We start from the raw sequence: 19,746 nt of genomic DNA on the forward strand, positions 1-19,746 counted from the left end.
ATCAAATACTGTTGACAAGTCAGGCAAAGTACGGATGTTTTTTTCAAACAAGCCTCACATTTTTATATTTTTTGTACAATTTAGTGTATTGCATTCATTCTGTTGTTTCTTATACCTTTTTACAACAGACCTCTAAAAATATGTACAGTAGCTGAGATGACCTATCAGATAGTGAGAGGCGGACATATATCCATAGTTGCAAAGACAAGAATAGCAATAGAGAGCAACATAGATGGTAAATTTCAAAGCAAAGAAACATAATTTCTTTAGGAAGAAAAATCCAATAAGACTGAAAAGATTGAGCTAACATGTCTGACTGACACCTCCGTACATGAACAGCATAACTGTTTACATGGATGTGTTGAGTTACAATAGTAGTACACATTGCAAATAACCATCTTAATTCATGTTACAATGAACCTCCGACACTGGTGTCGCTGAATTCACCAGAAATTACTAAAGCATGACAGCAAGAATTTACGTCTATGCTGAATGTTAAGGAAGGGTCAAATTTAAGGTCTATTAGAATCTTCGTTTTGTCGTCTAAATTATAACCGATTTTCAGTTAACGCTTAGTCCAATACAGGGCTGTGGCGAACCAAAGACTAACACGTGAGATAACGTGTGCAAGTCAGAATACAACCTGAATGTGTGTCCGTCAAAAGGCGCACACACATTTATATAGGGACCATTTAAAAACGACAAGTAACTTCCACAGCCTGGGAGACTGCGGGCATCCGGTGAAAAGCCAGGCGTCCACTAGGACCTAGTAGGAGAACAGGAAAACTCCAAACAGAATGCGTCTCAGGCGGGAACTCACTCCTGCAGTTGCAAGGCAGCAACGCTAACCGCTATACCACCGTGAAACTCCATTCCGATACTGTTTTCAAGCCAATTTAAAATAAAATTTGATTTAAAAGCACCCTTTTATGCCTTAGATGGCGATTCGCTGAAAATTTAACAACGATGGTCTGGGATCACGTTATTTTAGTTTAGGGTTAATAAACATCGCTTTAATTGACCTAATGTTACAAGAAGATATTTTATTTCTTGACAGTTTTCGGAAAACGCAAATTGTCACTAGCATATTAAAAAAATATGGTAAAGGCATACTTCTCAAGATACTTTTTTACATCTGTATGCGTACTTATCTGTCTAAATGTGTCATCATTAATGTCTAAGTAAGCCACTTGTTTCAATAGATCACAAGCTTATTTAGAAAAGTGCACATCGGTCATTGATTAAAGTAGACTGAACAAGGCAGAGGTTATAGTTCATCTACATTTTAAAATTAAATTATTGGTATATTATTAGTTTATTTTTTAATTGTTGTAAACAACGTTAAAATAAAATATGTATTTCTTAGCTACTGTATAAGATTAAGGACTTTTTATATTTATTATTTTGTATAGCGAACGACTGCAATCGCGGCAGGATGCTTAGTAGATTACAGATGTACTCGCTCTGAAGCTCAGGGGCCTTGAAGGAAATCTGGCTAAAGATGGAGTTTATTATATCGCATAGTCCGTTTTATGTTTGGTAAATAAAAAATAAGGCATTTGCTCAGACAAATAAACCAAAATAGGTACGTATTATAGGAAAAATTAATTAGGTAATAATAAGTAAAAACGACGGGACATTACCATTTTGAGCGCTTGTTAGGATAACTCGCATAGTTCCCCGTGGAATCTTGAAATAGTAACTAAGAAAAAAGAAACTGAAAACGGTTCAATATTATATCGCATGGGATGTGTAGCTGGTCGCCCAGCTAGCCTAACCATTTTTGTGGTTCAGGCGTTATATATCTGCAAAACAGTGTTTTGCCAAAGCACGTTATCTTCTTGCTGAGGTAGAGATCTTTTTTCGCTCTGATATTTTTAAATAAAAGTACGTGCACATTGTGGCGCAATGAAATATGTAAAGTTTATTGCAGAAGAAGAATATTTAGTCCTATAAATAAAATGCTTTAAAGAAGCTCGCATGCTTCTGGGTTTACTTCTTTCGGCGGGGGGATGATGAAGAAGCGGGTTATTTGGCTGATAAATGGAATAAACAGAAGAATGATGAAGCTGATGTTTGCCCTCGCTTTGATCGCCTATGTTGCCTGTAAGTAACGAGATGCCTCGCCTGCAGAAAACCGTATGATTGTGTGAAGACACTCATGTACGCCGCTGTTGATAGAAACAGCAAGAGGAAAATGTGTTTCAAATGAATATTTCCTAAGTGGACAGAGATACACCTTGGTCTCATCCTTCTTCGTTCAAGTAAACCTTAAATTAAGTTAAAATGTAGCCCACGTTTAGGCTGTTAAACGTCCGGCTTCTAAAGACTATCAGGAAATCTGTTATGTGAATGTATTGTGTATCGTACTCAACTTATTGTTGACTAAAGTAGAATAAACTATTATAACATGTTATTCTGAATCAGAACAATTTCAGAAAGTAAAATAAAATAATCAAGTAAGGTCTCTTTACAGGATTGTCTGTAAATCCTCTCTATTCTTATGCATTCGTCAGAGTGACCCTATGTACTTGCTTTTATAGGACTGCTAAGTAATATGCACTAACTTTGGCTGTGGAGATACACTACAAAGACTCAACAATGTTTAGGTGTCTGTGATGAGACCTTGTGTTCTTACTAATGCATGTGATAATGCGCATGTTGTGATAGGATGCAGGGGCTGGTAAGAAAAACACATTAAGTAGTACTTCAGACAGCTTTGCTGTGGTCGATGAAAGGTGATAGCAGTTTAGATAAGATTCTACTTGGATGTAATGTGCTATAGTAGCAACTCACTTTCAAGATGTAACGTACAACTCCTGCATAGAGCACTGCAAACTACAGACTTTGATTGTGTTCACTTTCTTTCTATTTTTTTATGTATCTTTTTTTCTTTCCAGACTGTCCCTTTCTGACATATTTAACCATGCTGAACATTTGTATGCTTGAGCATATTCTCAGTTTTGGTCTCCGTGTTGCAAAACAGATTTTTCTGCTCTGGAGTCGGTTCTTAGAAGAGTAAACTATTCCATTCCATGACTTAAAGAAATACTCTACACTGAAAGTGTAAAGGAACTAAACCTTTTTATTCTTCAGCAGAGAGGACTTTGAGGTGATAATTGCATAATTGCAGATTTTACTGATACACTCCATTTGAGGTCGTGGCTGGGGAATTGTCAGTTCTTTAGTAATTTTTAAGTGCTTGTGACTTCCTAAGTAGAGCAAGGTGTTACTTTGCAATTGCTTCGGTATACTGATAATTCAGTTGACGTTCTGTACGTAACTCTGCTGCTGTATTCCTAATTGACCCCAGATAAGATAGATCACTTTATTGGCCCTATACAATTTCTTGTATTAGGAATTTGTCTTTTCGCATGCCCCAACTTGCTCTCCATGAGACACACAGACAGGGAGAGAAGCTTGGGGTCAAAGCGCAGGGTCAGCCATTTATATGGCACCCCTGGAGCAGTTGGGGTGAAGGGCCTTGCTCAGGGGCCCAACGGAGTAGGATTCCCCTGCCGGCCGTGGGATATGAACCTTCCAGCCACAGGCGCAGATCCTTAACCACAGAGCCACTGCACCGCCCCAACAACATAAAGGATGAAAGAATTGAAAAAAGGTCTTATGTTTGCACAGCTGAAGCCCAATGTGGAGCAAACAGCCTATGCGTCCGCAGATGTTTTGATTAAAAGAAAACAGTATTCAACATTTATTATGTACCCCAGCACATCTGTGAGCTTTTTAACCATGAGATAGTGAAGTTTCCTGTCGGTGTGTGTGGACCTACTCAAACCGCTTGCACTATGCATTCATGTGATATCTTCAGTCTGTGCACCGAGACAGAATTAAAGTGATCACACCATTTCCTTTGATTCTTAATAGCAGTTCAAATAGTTATATCCACTAGCAACAAACAGACGTTATATTCATACTGTATTTAATCCATGTTTTAACATCTATTGAAAAAAAAGCCAAGTATTATTTTTTACATGGCTTTTATCCTGTACAAAACCCAGTTCCTGTACTTTGCCATCTTTACTGCCTGTTTACTGATGACCAACAAGTGTCTTGATGTGATGTTGATGATGTCCAGTTCCTAACAGTTGTAAAAATAAAAACTGGACAGCAGTGTATATTAAAAATTTGGTCTTTGTTTATTCCCACAGCGCTCAATTAGGATTGATTTTTTTTGTAAGCAGACCGCAATATAGTGCATATAAACTTAGACATAAAAAATAAATTTAATTGATTAAAAATAAGGATAATTGAAATGTTACTTTTATTAGGGAGCCAACCAGTAAAGGAACCCTGCAGTTATTGTTCACCTAATTTCTTTGTTTATTTTATGATAATCTCCTGGATTAACGATCATGAATTTTAGTAGGATTATAGAGAGCAATGAGAAATTGTCCAAGTGAGCATTTTGAAGGTTTAAGCAGTTCAGGTGGGTAGCTGCGTCAGCATGTGTAGGCTGCAGAGGAACAGGTAATAGGTTTATTCCATGCTGAAAAGAGAAGAAAGAAAACACAACGTTTCAGCTGCTCCACAGTTTTCTTCTCTTCTCTTTTCATTTTGTAGGTTTGTCCACTTTATTCAGTTAGATGAATTTTTAGAATGTCAATTTTAAATGCTCTTCATTTTATGCCATTCCCATGATAAGGCTCATCATAACAAGTTGACTGTTTATACGGTTAAGCCATCATCTTGAAATTGGCAAAAAGGGCTTAACCTAATTCTCCACAGAAATGTATAGGCTAAACAAAGAGAAACTTTGTATACATAAATTAGGTTGTATTATCCGTCAGGATCTTACATGGCAAGATTTTTCCTTATGTGAACATGACCTCAATGAGCCTGTGTAATATATGTAAATCAAGCTGTGTATGATTTACATATATTACATTATATCTTAATGCTTAAGTGAAACACACTGACAGAACTTCGTAAACTCCCATAGATCACCTGGATCTAGAAAGGCTGTGGAAGTGTAGCTGATTGCTTACCTTACTTTGGACACATGGTGTGGCTGTCATTTGCAGGTATTCAAAAATATTCATCATTATTTTAAAAATTAATAACACAACTGTGGTGTATTAAATACTTTCAAAAAATACATGCTTTTGAAGTCTCCATCCCAGAGCATTCCAAACTAAAGATCATTCTATATTCCTGAATGCTTGGTTCCAAAAGGTTCTGTTGTTTGGGGCCTTGTTTATGTGGGATCACTTATTAGATCAAATAAAAACAGCAATAAAAATACATTCCAATCTGAAGTGAAAAGAAAGTCCTTTAAACAAAATTTTAGAATGCCCACACTCGTGGATGTTCTATTAAAGAGGTGAGCAATGTGTTCCAAGACCATGACATTGCACAAGACAAAGCATTAATGCTAATTCTGTTAGATCATGGTCATAGGCAGTATACGAAAACATAAATCATCGGATCTGTGATTAAGTTTTGGACTGTAGTCTTTCAGTAAATCTTCAACATAATCTGGATCTCAACTGTTCAGTGTCTTGTATGTCATCAGTATTTTAAACATGAGAGGGCCAATGTAATTACACAGGACAGAATTTATATATAGAGGAGAGTTGTGTTAGTCATAGGCTGCTGGACATATCGAAGTCTGTTTAGTAACTTAGTAATTATTCCAGTACATAAGACATGATAATCTAATCCTAATTAATTAAAGACTGGTATTATTATGTCAGCATCGGAGCATTATGTCAGTATTGGACCTTAACCAAGCTCTGTTACAGTTTCGCTTGCTGTATGACCTTGAGGAGCTGGCTGAAAGGCAGAGGAAGAAGAAGGAAAGAGGGGATAGGAGAATATAATGAAGAGTATGAATATAATGAAGACAGGTATGAGGTAGAAGGTATGAGGAATCTCATGAAGTGGTTGCTGGATTTTGTGTAATGGAAGAGAAATTTACTTGATCACAGAAAAAATAGAACTGGCTCATAATTACAGATGGGAATGGTTTATTTGTTAACACCATTTCATTCTTTTCCAAGCTGTAAACAGATACCTAATCCCATCTTTCCAATGCTGTTTACAGAAAGCTATTTCTCAGCAGCTAATCTCTTCTGATGCTGTACAAGCCACTACCATTTTTCAGTTTAATCAATTGTGATTGAAAAACTTCTAGTCAACGAATGTTCACTCCAGCTCATTGGAACTGAAAAAACTAAAGATTTTAAAAGACATTGCATAAATCCACTTTTGATCTTGGAAATGTCCTAATCATTTTAAAAAACATGGCACAACATTCATTTAATTAATTTTAATCTTGATGGAATTTGAAGACATTTGGTTAGTTACATGATCCTTGTACAGACCTGTTTTGACCTGATCTTGTAACTTACTCAGAAGGCCCCTATTTATTGCTTTTTTTCTCACCACGTTTTCAAAAGAAAGTTTTTTTTATGAAATATTGAGTTGCTCAACCTCTAAACCTTAAACCTGTCATTGTGTTCTTGGTTAGAGATATTTATTATTGACTTTTAAAAACCAGACTATTCAAGGTTAATTCCACTCTGAAAAATAGAGGAAAACAATGTTTTGATTGTGAAATCTTCATCATCACACCTGATTTAGCTGGGATCCACAAGCGTTTGTGTGACTGATTGCTTTGAATCTAGATTGTATTTGAAAATCAACTTACACTGATTATACTGTCATACTAAGTCTGATTCATGCAACTCATAAGTCTGATTTTTTTATAAGCAGAATAATAGCTGTTTTCTTTTAGTGCACTGTTAGTATGCATTCATTATTGTGTACAATGTGCGTAGAAATTATTATGCAGAGAAATGAAATGCTGTAATCCTAATGCAGTTAGCTTAATACTTGTTTGACAAGTATTCGAAGCAAAATTGCACTGAAAAGTAAATATTAGCTTAAGACAAAATGTTCTGATCGCTTTATTTGTAATGACACAATGACAACACTCATTATTACAGCTAAAATGTCAAGTTCTATGCTTACAAATATTTGAAGGTGTTAGTCATCTTTAATACATTATCCTTTTTAAGTCTTTTAATAATTTCTTTGTCAAAACATATTGACACTGCTGATAAATTCTTTATGGAGCAGTGGTTAGGGCTCTGTACTCAAGACCAGAGGTTTGTGGTTTTTAATCCCAGACAGAATCCTATTGTTGTGCCCTAGACTAGAGTAATGTACTTTGTACTTTACTCAGATTGCAGTAGTAAATGGCTTGCTGTACTAATGGGTACTCTCCAAGTAAGTCATTGTAAGGCTGATTAGTTCTCAGTTGCCTAATCTGGTTAAATAAATGATTACAAAGTATTGTTTTTTTCCCTGAGTGTTTCCTAGTTTTAAAAATGCTTTCTTTGAGTAATTCTTCATTATTTCAAAATGCTCCAGAGATTCTTTCAAAGAGCATTATATGGATATTTTTGACATGATGGTCACATCCAAGGTAACTGGCATTTATTCACATCCAAGGTAACTGGTATTTTGTCGGTCCTCCTCTGGCATGGATAAAACTGACGGGATGGCTCCTGCTATGAGGCTGTGGCACTTCTGAGGGGGAATTTCAAGAATTCCTCTTACCAGGTCTTTCTAAGTCCTTTAGGTCTTTGCTTTTTGTTTGTGAATCTGTGTTTTGAATTTGATTGGATTAATGTCTGGAGATTTGGGTGATCAGCCAAGAACATTTATTTGTGTGTGGCATTAATGTCTTCTTTCTCAGTTTTGATACAGGCTTTGTATCATTGTCATCTTAAAATATCCAATTTCAGCCCAGCTAGAGCTTCTTGGTAGAAGGACCCTAAAACATAAAAGACCTTACACCGTGTTTCACAGTGGACACGAGCGTTTTCTAAACACAACCTTTATTTTTTAACACCAGACCAAAGGCTAGTCCATATTTGGGCCACTGCTCTTTATAATTTACATCTAGATTCTGATGTCAACCCAGAAGATTCTGCAAATAAATAGAATTCACCTAATGGATGACATTTATTTTAGTTGGATGCAGTCAGCAATGTGTTACTAGCAACCAAACAGACCACGTTGAATGAATGCAATATATAACCTTTTTATTGTAATATCTAACAAAATTTGCATAGTGCAGAAAAAATATCCTCCAGGCTACATAGATGTTAACAGGAAATGCACTAAAATCATATTGCCTGTTATTAAAAGCCATATTGTTTTCTGTTTTTCTTATCTGTTTTAATGTATTTAATTTAAAATAATATAGCTTCTTATAATAGCATGCGTGGTGTCTGTCTTCATCAATGATAGTATTGGTGGAATATAATACTGCCTGCAGAAAAACATTTTAGAATAACTCAAATATTTCAATCAAAGTACTTCTCAAGGTTTGTACTATCAATTACAACTTATAGCAAAAAAAGTGATATAGGTTGTTTACATATAAAGAAAGGACAATCAGTGAGTTAATTAACAAGTAAGGGGTATAAGCGCTGTTCAGAATGATAGTAACCTTGTCTCTCTTGTGTTCTCATAAGCTCCCTGACTCTCCTGCAATGTGTGTTCAGTCCAGTGATATTTAGTATTAATGAAATAATGGACATTCTTTGATAGAACATAAACAATTAAAATGTGAATAATAGTACAATGTTATCTGAAGGAAAACAATGCTTGTGTTCTTAATTTCTTTATCATCCATATTTTTTTGTATTTTTCAGCTGTTTGGGGGACCTACACAAACATGAGGTACAGTAGTGCTTTTGTTGTTTAAAAGTTGTAAACTGTTTTTAATGAGCAAATTAAATATAGGATTAACGGTTTTAAAAGTGGAGTTGGATAGAAATCATTGTGTAGCCTAGTAAGTTAAGACCACATTGTAATGATAATGAACAAAATCAGAAAGGAGCAATAAATTGCTGTAGGGGAAGAAAATAAAACACTAGAAATAAGTAGATAGTCATTGCACTCAACCCTTTATTGTCTGAATGTGTATAAACAATTAAAAAGTGCTCCTTTATTATTCCATCCTTTGATGGAAAAATAACTTACTGTTTTCATTGTTGTACATAATGAAAATACATTTTGTACAGGTCTCTGCACTGATTTTAAATGTACCCATATTGAATATTCTGATGCTATTAGGTTACAAAATGATAGTTTTACTAGATTCATAGCATAAGAAGATGCCTACAGTGAATCAAGAGTTCAATACAAAAATAGGTATTGTCTGGAGAAACTCAAACCAGTTCCGTTTTGAGTATTCCACATTACCTCTGCATTTTTCCCTTTGCAATCCTTGCACACCTTGGTGCTCCAGTGAACCCCTGGAGATTTAGTTGTATATTTCATATTATAACTCATTGGCTGTCCTCTTGGTAACATCCAAGTTCATTATGTTTCTCTGGAATTCCCCAAAAGAACAATGATAACCTAACATTTTCAGGGTTACAGGAGAAAGATGGGAAAGAGGTGAGAGGTTTATATTACACAGGTGCATGTAATAAGGAATAAAGGCAATTATGTTACTGAAAATAGCTAAAGGTGCTCCATGATGTAGATGTTGTAACTCCTGTTTTGTCTACCCATGCTTGGCTTTCATAACTGCATTACCGGTAGCTAAAATGCTTACCTTGGAGGGTGGCATGACAATTCTGCCATATACCCAAGCCTAGAACATGCTGCTAATGAGGGCAGTACAGTTCATGTTCATTGTACTACTTTCCAGTGCAAGGTCTATTAGTATTGAGTCTTCCAAATAATTGGTGGGATATCACCTGCACACTCCAATGAGAACTCTGTTCCGTTTAGGTTACACCTCTCATAGAGCTCTAGGCCTGTTTCTGCTACGGTCAAACCATGTGCTGCTCCCACAGTGTGGCAACTATGGGTTCACCCACTGATGATGTAGGGTTGTCGTTGGTGTTGTTACTACTCTTCAGAGTGCTAGAACACTTTTCACCAGGCACTTCTATTCTTATAAATTGCAACTATTTGAACTGTGGTGCCTGGACCACAATCAGGTCAACAGTTCACTGCTTAGTTGCAGTGATCCAGTATTCTCTCTTGAATGAAGGATGGTCACCCATCTTAAAGTGTACCTCCTTCTATTTCTCTGTCTCACCCAGAATTAATTGGGGGGTGTCCTGGTGATTCCTTTCTCCCAGTTCCATAAATGTACAGGGAAGTATTTTTTCTCTCTAAGACCTCCTCTTTTTCCAGCCTCCCGCCTTGAGTCACACCAGACTATATAACTGTCCGTTGCATTGTTGTGGGGACAAGATTGAACCAATACACTGTAAAGACTACTTGCTTGTCAATTACTCCTGTAGGGTTTTGGTTCAGGTTGTGTCAAACGTAACCCTTTTTCTGACATTGTGCTACAACAGGAGTGTTATACACTCTCTCTCAGTACCTTCTATGGCTGGATGTGGCTGGCTTCTCAATCCTTTTATCTTGGAGACTCCAAGTGGTTGAGTTCAGATGTCTGGACAAGTGTAGGGGTGTCACCCTCATGACTGGCTGTGATGTTATAAATGTTCAGCTCTCTGCACCTGGTAGAAGCATTATCCCATTGGTTGTTGGCTACTCTTCTGCAGGGAATAGGGATTACAGGAGTAATCTAATGTTCTTCAACAAACAGAAAATGCCTTTTAATTTTGTGCCCAATGTTTTTGTAAAGCTTGAAAATAATTTTTAGCAATAGAACAGATCAATTCAAAATGAAGGCTTGTTTTGTTATCATCTAGAGAGATTGCATGATGAACATAATGAGAAAATACTTTTTTGTAACAACATAACATAACATCACTTTATTAACCCTATACAATTTCTTGCATTAGGAATTTGTCTTTTCGCATACCCCAGCTTGCTCTCCATGAGACACATAGAAGTATGGTGCAATGATAAAAAGACTGTCCTGCTCTACCAAAGAGGTCATCACATTCAGTAGATAGTGTACAGATTTTGAGAAGTGACTTTTTATCAGATCGCAATGGCCATGTGTGAAAGCTTCCTAGTGACACTTAGCTTACATTGTTACCCAGCTGCTGTACTGGTTACATGTAGATAATTTGATAATACAAAAGTACAGCTTTTAAATGTCCTGCTGTCAACTAAACTATGCCAGGTTAGATCTGCAAGAAAAGCAAGTTATACTTAAATGTCATTTTTGCAATGAACTTGAACTTGAATAGTTGTTTTTTGTCTAGTAATGACTAATTATTTTCTGACTTCATTTGAAACGTCCTGTTTTTTTTTTCTTTTTTAAATGAAAGAATAGATATTTACCAGTTTGGTTATACACACTTGCATTAGAACATGTAAAAGTACATCCCCTTAGACTTTTATTACAGGTGTGTAATAGAATTGGTCAAAATTTGTAAATTAGGGAAGGCATTCAGACTTACCTTTGTAAAATCATAGTATCTGTAAAGACATTTTTCTTCACTATGAAACCATATTTATCACTTTACGACTAGTCAGTTCAGTTGAACAAAATGGTAACCACATCACTTTAGTTTACATATTTAAATTTATTTCTGATAAAATATATCTAACTTATCAATGTGTCAGTAATCAATATGTAATGAAGTTCATTTTTTCTGAAAAGCATTTTAATAAAATCGCCATCAATCTCTCTGGTTCAAAATATTTTCTTCTTCAGGTCCATACAGGAAAATGGCGAACTTAAGATTGACCGGAAAATAGAAGAGGTTAGTGATGTTTTTTTTTTCCATTGTTACTTTTGTGTCATAATCCTAAGTAAAAGCAGTGCTTAGTTTGCACACAGGCTTCTGAAATTGCCACTTCATAGACCCCTTACCTTTTAGTCTGAAGCTTCAGTCTAAGACCACACTGCTAATGCTGCATGTTAGAATTTAGCAGATTATTATATATATTTATGTGATCAAACAGTTTCTCTTATGTCCTTCATTACTGTCCTCAATTCAGCCTTAGACTTTAATTATATAATGTGTCCTGCTTCTGAAATGTAGGTCAGTTGAATGTTCAGTACTGTGTGCATGTCTTGCAGTGTTCAACATGGGTTGCAGTAAAGGTAGTGCTAAATCATGAAGCTATGTCGAAAGGTCACATTTGAAAATCAAAAGGGAGGATGAAATGATTGCAAATTTACCAGGAAGTTTTGTGAAACACAGTAGTGTAATCCCTGTCGGCATACAGGAAAAATGACGAGCAAAAAAAAAAGCTAAAAATAAAAATGCAGACGTGCACTTTTGATTGCATATGTTAATAATATAGATCATAGGAAGTATAGATAATGTAGAATTGTGATAAATATAGATGTTCTTACAGAGTGATCTGAGAAAAAATGTCCAAAACCTGAAAAAAATGTCTTGTTTATGAGTGGATCAGATGGTTGATCCATTGCATGCTTGGCTGAGATGTGTATCAGCAATTAAGGCTCTGAGAAATTGCACAAAATAAAGCTGTCAAAAGCTTTAGCTAACTATTCTCTAGATAGAACACTGACAACAAAAACACTCCATAAATAGATAATTGAACACGCACACACCAAAGCACATAAGCAGAAAAGACACAGTTGAGCAGACCTCCTCCAAATGTTTATTTTCCATTTGCTTTTAAAGTTTAGAATGGTCTAATACAGCCTGTATAGGGCTCATGTAGAGATAACAAGCAAACAGCTTCCATGTTTGCTTATAAAGAAACAAAGCAGATGTTCATGTGCATTGCTCTTTTGAACACAAAATTGACTGCCTGCAGTTAAATGATCAGGACATAGTAAAGATTTTGCATTCCAGCATAGTATGCTCTAATATGCAGGATTATATTTTCTTGGAAATATAATGAATGTTAATGAATTTTTAGCACTTCCTGCTAAACTTTTTTGCTTGTTGATGCCTTGAATAAAAAGGAGTGATTTGATGGTGGGTGCAGTTAGCTGATATAAATGCTCCAATTAATATTTTACCAAATTTATACTATTAGTGATTTCTCTGCAGTGGAATCGTGACAAGTTAAATGTGTGTCATCTGAAAGTATTTGTTAGCAATGGCTTATGACGGCACTTCAGTAGTGTTTGGATAAAATACTGGAGATGTGAGCCAGCTGCAAGCAATGTTTCCAGATGTTGTAGTGGGGTAATGATCTACTCATTGGTTAGACCCTGCAGTCAGTAATGTTATGAAAGATGTGGAAGGCAGAAAACATTTCAAAAGTCTTATTAGACAACTTATATTTCCTCTATGTTCCCCCGAAAAAACAGACAGGACATAAAAGAATGTGACAGTGTGCTTGACATTTAAACTATGCATAATCTATCCATCCTTCCATTTTCTATGCACCATTTCAGTCTATCACTGCAAGCCACAGGTACAAGGCAGGTTAGACCCTGGATGGAACCCAATCCATTGCAGAGCACACATAAGCACTGACACCTAGGGCCAATTTTCCCAGAAGCCAAGTTACCTACCACTGTATTTTTGGATTGTGGAAACCCAAACAAACAAAGTCCATGCAGATAGCACCTCAGGTGCAGAATTGAACCCTGGGACCCAGCAATGCAAGGCAGCATTGCTAATCACAGTTCTGACCACTGTGCCTTATCAGTTTAAAATATATGATGGGTTACTACTATGGGTTAACTACTCACGAGGCTTTAAACTGCAGTGATCTTGGTATTATACATAAAGCTCTGCAGGGGTTGTCTGAGGTGTCTGTTAAAAGCAAAAATCAGACTGAAGAGTCATAGATGCACACACAGCCATTCCTCAATAAATAATGGTATTTGAATTGATGGTTAACAAGCAAGGGTAATATTCTGTTAGAGTGCAATCAAAAATGTTTCATGAAGGAAAATCTTACAAAAAGAAATTTGACCAACGTTAGTTTTTTATTAGCTTAACAGACTATTTGCAAACTTGTGTGCAATCAAATAGAGACGGCAAAGTTAATAAAAATTGCTGAATTATGTTATACAGTGCTGTATATACAGTGTTGGCCTGAAAATCTGCATGCACTGTGCAGAGAAGATCAAATTTAGTCACTCTTTGTGAAAGATTTGACCTAGGTAAATCCTGTTAAATTATTTTAGCATACATGGTGTTTTAAGGAGTCTAGTGGAGAGAAGGTTCAGAAACTACAGTGGGATTAATGTGAGCACTCTTCCCATCTCCAGTTCTGAATTTCAGCAAGTTTTTTTCCACAAATGAATGTCATATGCTCTTCAATGTGAGCATCCTTGCATGTCAAAACAATTTCTTCAGTTGCTCTTCCTGAATTTTTTTGGCCCACTGTTGAATAGGTTTAGCCTTATCCTTTACCTTTGTAAATGTCTTTCCAAATAAAACAGAGGAGCAGATGACACAAGGACAGAAAAATAGAGATTAACCAGGCAAATGTGTCTATTGTATGGACAGACAGAAATCTGAACAGAAAAACAAACTACATTCAATAACTACATTTTCATTATTTTTTGTTCTTGTTTTGAGTACTTGCACATAGATTGTAAAACAAGAATATTGTGTAGTAAATGATTTGCTACAGTTTTCAGATCCTGTTTAACTCTGCATATTTTAAAACATAAATATTTCGATTGATTATTGGATCAATACATGATTGATTTTATTTTGTTCTATGTGCAAGATATTAACTATAGTACATAAGTGGTAGTTTTATTGTCCCACTGTAATGAGTGACATAGTTCTGTGATATCATCTCCACTTACAGCAATTGTGCTTTTTCATTGCAATTTAAGCACTGAGTAAATGAATGTATTTGACTCATCAGTTCAGTATTGTTACAGTCCAGCAAATTAAACAAATGTCTCTATAAATGCCCCATTGAATCAGCTTAGGTAGAGTTTTCTGCTTACCTATGTGTTATAGTAAGGGATTGTCTTGAACTTCTGGCCTGGGCTCTGCAATTAGTTTGATGAAGTGTTTGAAGAGAACATTGTAAATCCCCTTTAAATTCCTAAAGAACTCAATCACATTTTTCTGAATTGATGTTTGTTCTAAGCTAAAGAGGTTCAGTTCCCTGACCTGTCCCTGTGTTAAATGCCTTTAAATATTAGGATTAGTGTCTTTTCTGAGCCTGAGACTTTTTTGTAGCTCATATGTAATCCTTAATCCGTCTTTTTTCTCTTTATACTTTGTAAGAAATAGTTAATCCTTTTAGAACTTCTTTTGTAGTCAGAGTACCAGTAAGGTAGAGTTTGTGTTGATCAGATCTTTTGAATTGATGCAATTAGAGTAAGAAACAGTAGAATTGAGAGACGCATTGGGAAACCATGACCTCAATGTGATCACTTTTGAGGTATATTTCAAAGGCAAAATTGCAGAGTCTAAAGGGACGGTTTATGATTTTAGAAAGGCTAGCTTTAAGAGAATTAGAACTTAAGTGAAAGGGATTGAAATTAATTAAAACGTCATCAGAAAATATATGATTACACTTCAGAAATGTAGTTCTAGAAGAATAAGAAAAATACTCCCAAAGGTTAACAAATCCTGGTTATACTTCTTATTAAACAGTTTTATAATACTAAGGCCTATGGATTAATCTTAATGGATCATTAGAAATAAATATAAAATATTTGCACAAATCAAACCGTGAGCTGTAAGCATAAGTCAAGAAAGATTTCAGAAAACCAAGAGAAAGAAAGCAATATACTGTAGCTATGGCAACCCAAAACTAATGTCAAGAGCTTTTTTCAGTGTTACAATAAGAAAAGATCAGAAAGGGAGGAAATGAAGCATCTCAGAGATAAAATGATTCCTATAGAAGATGAATAGGTGGTGGTGAAAGTTTTCAGTGGTAACTTTATATAGAGTTAATTTTCCAACGAAGAATAAATTAATATTGTGTCACAGGTGAAAAGACAAGTCACCTTTAAACCATTTAGCAGATTAGGGAATGGGGTATTGAAATGACTAAGTGAATGTCAGCCAAACAAACCAGCCATTATTTATTTACTTGAATTCAAAGACATGAGTGACATCACTTATAATTCACTAGGCTGGGACTTCAAAGTGCCCAATGATTATTTAGTTCCTTTTACATTTTTTTCAAAGCCTGGGAATTATAAAGAATGTTTTTTCCTGTCGTAAAAGGAATATGATAAATAACAAAATCTTTTTTTTTTAGTTTGGATCAAAGAAGGTTATGTGATGACTCCAGAATGGAAACCTCATTTGTAACCTTCTTTATGTTCTTAATTTTCTTTGGCTTTGAGTGAAAATCCAGTGCAAAGCACTGTGAGTGTGATGTTACTTGGTCATGAAAATGTAAACACTAGGATATTGGCAACTTAAATGTTAGTTCTTTAGGATCTGAACATTTTTATATATTATATTTCTCATCAAATACTGACTTAGAGAATGTGATAAAGCAAGAAAAAGATTACTGTATATCAATGTAGATAAGGGAGGGGCAAATTTGTTAGCAGAACTTTAAAATGTTATGAAATTTTCTTGTCTTTATTTTCTGGTTCACGTGCCATCAGTAAAACTGCAAATACACTAGAATATATATTTCTGGTAAAATACAGGCATAATTTTTCTCATCTAAGTTCCATTGCAATTATGTTGGTATTAGTTGTAATATTTGCAGTGATATCAGAAGAATTCTCATTACATTAAATAAATCATTTACATTTATTGAGAGTCAATATTTTCAATTTATCACATATACTGTAACAGTGATTTTTGTAATGTGGTTATTTTTAAAGACCTCATCAATATTAACACAATTGTAAGCCTGTTAATTGTTTTTTTTTCTGTTTAAGATTGTTGGCCCTCTCCGGGAGAAAATCAGAGATTTGGAAGTCAGGTATACTTTCCTTCCTTGATATGAATAGAAGCTCTCTATGTTTACTAAAACCTCTATAAGCTTTTTGATTCAGACACAGTATCTAACTGTTTTATATGTCCCATTTGCTCTTGTTATAAGATTACTTACAGTTATCCTTTTCAACAAATTAACTGCATAAAGTAATTGCGTAAAAAATAAAGTAAAATGCAGATGCACTTTAATTATTCAGGATCGTATTGATGAAGAAGTATGAGAAGTAGGAAAGTTCTCAAAAGCTTTCTAATAGGAAGTATTATTTCCCATAAAAATATATTTTTATGTTTCTTTTTAAAGAAAACAGCTGCAATGCCTGTTCAACCATATTCTAACTGTAATACAAATAAAGTGAAAAATAAATTAGAAGCATGTAAGCAGAAGGCTTTTCAAGAGTTTCAGACAAGGTCCATTTGATTTGTGTGAGTGAACAGTGAGAAAAGTGAAGGGAATCAAGAATGATGAGAAAGGAGAGTGAATGCGAGGAATATCAAGTGACCTGTTTTTCACAGGGGATCAGCGTGGGTGTAAAGGCAGAGCTCGGATGTAGAACTGCAAAGATGATGAAAAGAGAGATATAAAAAGAGATGATTAAAAGAGCTATAGTTATGGAATTAAGACAACAGGCGGTGGCCAACAGGTCACAGCACTGCTTGTGGTAATCAAGATAAGGATACCTTGGATAAATTAAATCTTTCCCAACCAAGACAGTCAAATATTTAAAGTCACTTGGGGAATCACACTCACAGTGTAGCTAATGACAAGGTCCAGGATCAAACCTGTGAACTATAAGGCCTGAGCTGCACACTGTTGAGACGGTTAGGAGCCTCATACTTTTATTTTCCATTTAATAGTGTTTTGTATTTTTTCCTATTCCATCAATAGCCTGCATCTCTCAAATTTCATTAATACATTCTTTACATTTTTTTTAGTTTCACACAGAAATATCCACCTGTTAAGTTCCTGTCTGAGAAGGACCGCAAAAGAATTTTGGTAAGTGTTCCTCTTTTAAAATTTCCATGTGTTAATAGAGAAGAGCAGCTTTTCTGATTCCCTGGACCTCTGAATTCATATGTAGCAATATAGCTGTGTTACAAGGATTATTCTTCCTTAAACACTGTAGGCACATGAAGATCTACCTGCGAGCATGGATGATCATGAAATTCTAATAATAATAAACCATAAATCAGATAATATGAATATCTGTCTACTGTAGCTTGGCACTTATGTGCGGCTATTCGTGTAGCCATCTGTCGTGGGCATCTGACTTTGACGTGTATTTTGTGTGCATGAGTATGGATATTTCATGAATACCTTGACATGTTTGATTTTGTAAATAGCTTATGAAGCTGTATGTTGATGTGGTCCAACTGAAAGTTACTGTACTTCTTTTGGATTCCAATAACACTCTTTGCTACAAGGGAGGTTTTGATTGATTCACAGATTTCTACCTCCATCTTTCTTATAAAGAAATTGTATCTTTGTGACCTTTGAGAAAGCCCTCATATTGTTAACACTCTCTTGCAATATGATTTTTTAATTTTATGCATCATTGTCAAGCGTGTTGAAATGTGAAGGAACAGATAATGGTTCACAACTGAACAAGGCTTTACAGTCGACACGCAGTGTCTCTTTCCTTTCCTTTCAGCATGGAATAAACTGTTATCTGTTTTTTGCAGCCTGTGCATGCTGCTGTAGCTATCTACCCAAACATGTTGAAATATAGACATTATGGTAGTTTTCCTTTCTAAAGTAATTTGAAAAGGAGCTTGGAGGACAACTCTGTACATTTTGATGAATCTACATCAAAACTAAACTTAATCCATCGGCTAGAAACTAAACCGTATTAGTCGGCTTTATTGACAAATTGCTATCATCATGGTTAAAGGAGTTGGAAAAAATAAACTGTTTGGTGTTTCAAGAATTTTGGTTTACTCCAATGTAAAGAAAGCAACAGGAAATACATAATTTGAACAGTCATGTTGTAGTTCATGGTCTGGTTAAAGAAGGATGTGAAAGAAAGATGCTTCTCCTGGTACTGTTTTGTTGGAAAAGCAAATTTTGTTTTTTAATAGATCACAGGAGGAGCTGGCTTTGTGGGATCACATCTGACTGATAAATTAATGATGGATGGCCATGAAGTTACGGTGGTAGACAACTTTTTTACAGGCAGAAAAAGGAATGTGGAACACTGGATTGGACATGAGAACTTTGAGCTAATTAATCATGATGTTGTAGAACCACTGTATATTGAGGGTGAGTACAAACCTTAAAATTCAGTAGACAAAAGGACGCCAGCAAATGAAGAATTCTGAATACCAATAAAATCTTAAAAAGGAGGGGGAATATTTTCAGCAGCAGTACCAGAATCCTGTCATATCTCAGAAACTATGAAATATTTGGCCTGGTTTATATAGGGATGGAAGAATTCTGAGGAATACCAGGCTGCTTGTATGTGGTGTTAGTGGGAACAAGAAATGGTACACAATCCTTTAGACCAGAATTTGCTAAACTAATTCCCGTGTATAGTGGCAGGGTACACTGTGATATGAAGGTGACTACATTTGAATTACAATTCATCAAATAGTGGCTAAAGTGCTGAAGTGGGTTCACTCCTGTTTGTAAAGCTCTTTAGGATCCTAAACAAATCCAAGGAATTACAATTATTATTAAATTCAAGAGTAATTCAGTGTTTATTTAAAATGTCTCAAAATTAAATTAGGCGGGGTGAATTGATAAATATAAAATCTCCAGTCATTGATTTTTCTTATCAAGCTTCTGAGAATGGTGCCCAGAGTGTGTTCCTACCACTTAAACCATTCAGGGCAATATAAAAAATGTCATAATGGAAAGTATTAATTTTTGTTTAAGGTTTTGAAAAAAAAATTCATTGAAGAAACACACAAACTGAATTGTGTACTTGAATTTCCAATTCTCAGTCTGTGATGGCAGCAAACC

The 19,746-nt window shown here is 35.3% G+C and overlaps 1 protein-coding gene across 2 annotated transcripts in view; it reads left to right on the forward strand.

Annotated features, from left to right (window-relative positions):
• Positions 1 to 1,439: 1,439 nt before the first annotated feature.
• Positions 1,440 to 19,746, forward strand: part of uxs1 (UDP-glucuronate decarboxylase 1) — a 48,504-nt gene continuing 30,197 nt past the window's right edge. Inside the window, exons 1-6 of one of the 2 annotated variants that reach the window (XM_088913020.1) lie at positions 1,440 to 2,106; positions 8,685 to 8,712; positions 11,630 to 11,678; positions 16,730 to 16,773; positions 17,721 to 17,781; positions 18,864 to 19,044. In XM_088913020.1, coding sequence (XP_088769146.1) covers positions 2,013 to 2,106; positions 8,685 to 8,712; positions 11,630 to 11,678; positions 16,730 to 16,773; positions 17,721 to 17,781; positions 18,864 to 19,044 — 457 coding nt within the window. In that variant the 5' untranslated portion in view covers positions 1,440 to 2,012. The remainder of the gene's footprint in view (positions 2,107 to 8,684; positions 8,713 to 11,629; positions 11,679 to 16,729; positions 16,774 to 17,720; positions 17,782 to 18,863; positions 19,045 to 19,746) is intronic. The other variant, XM_088913021.1, reaches the window with a different exon arrangement.

The sequence above is a fragment of the Atractosteus spatula genome, chromosome 4, assembly GCF_055471065.1.
Source record: "Atractosteus spatula isolate fAtrSpa1 chromosome 4, fAtrSpa1.hap1, whole genome shotgun sequence".
NCBI lineage: Eukaryota > Metazoa > Chordata > Actinopteri > Semionotiformes > Lepisosteidae > Atractosteus > Atractosteus spatula.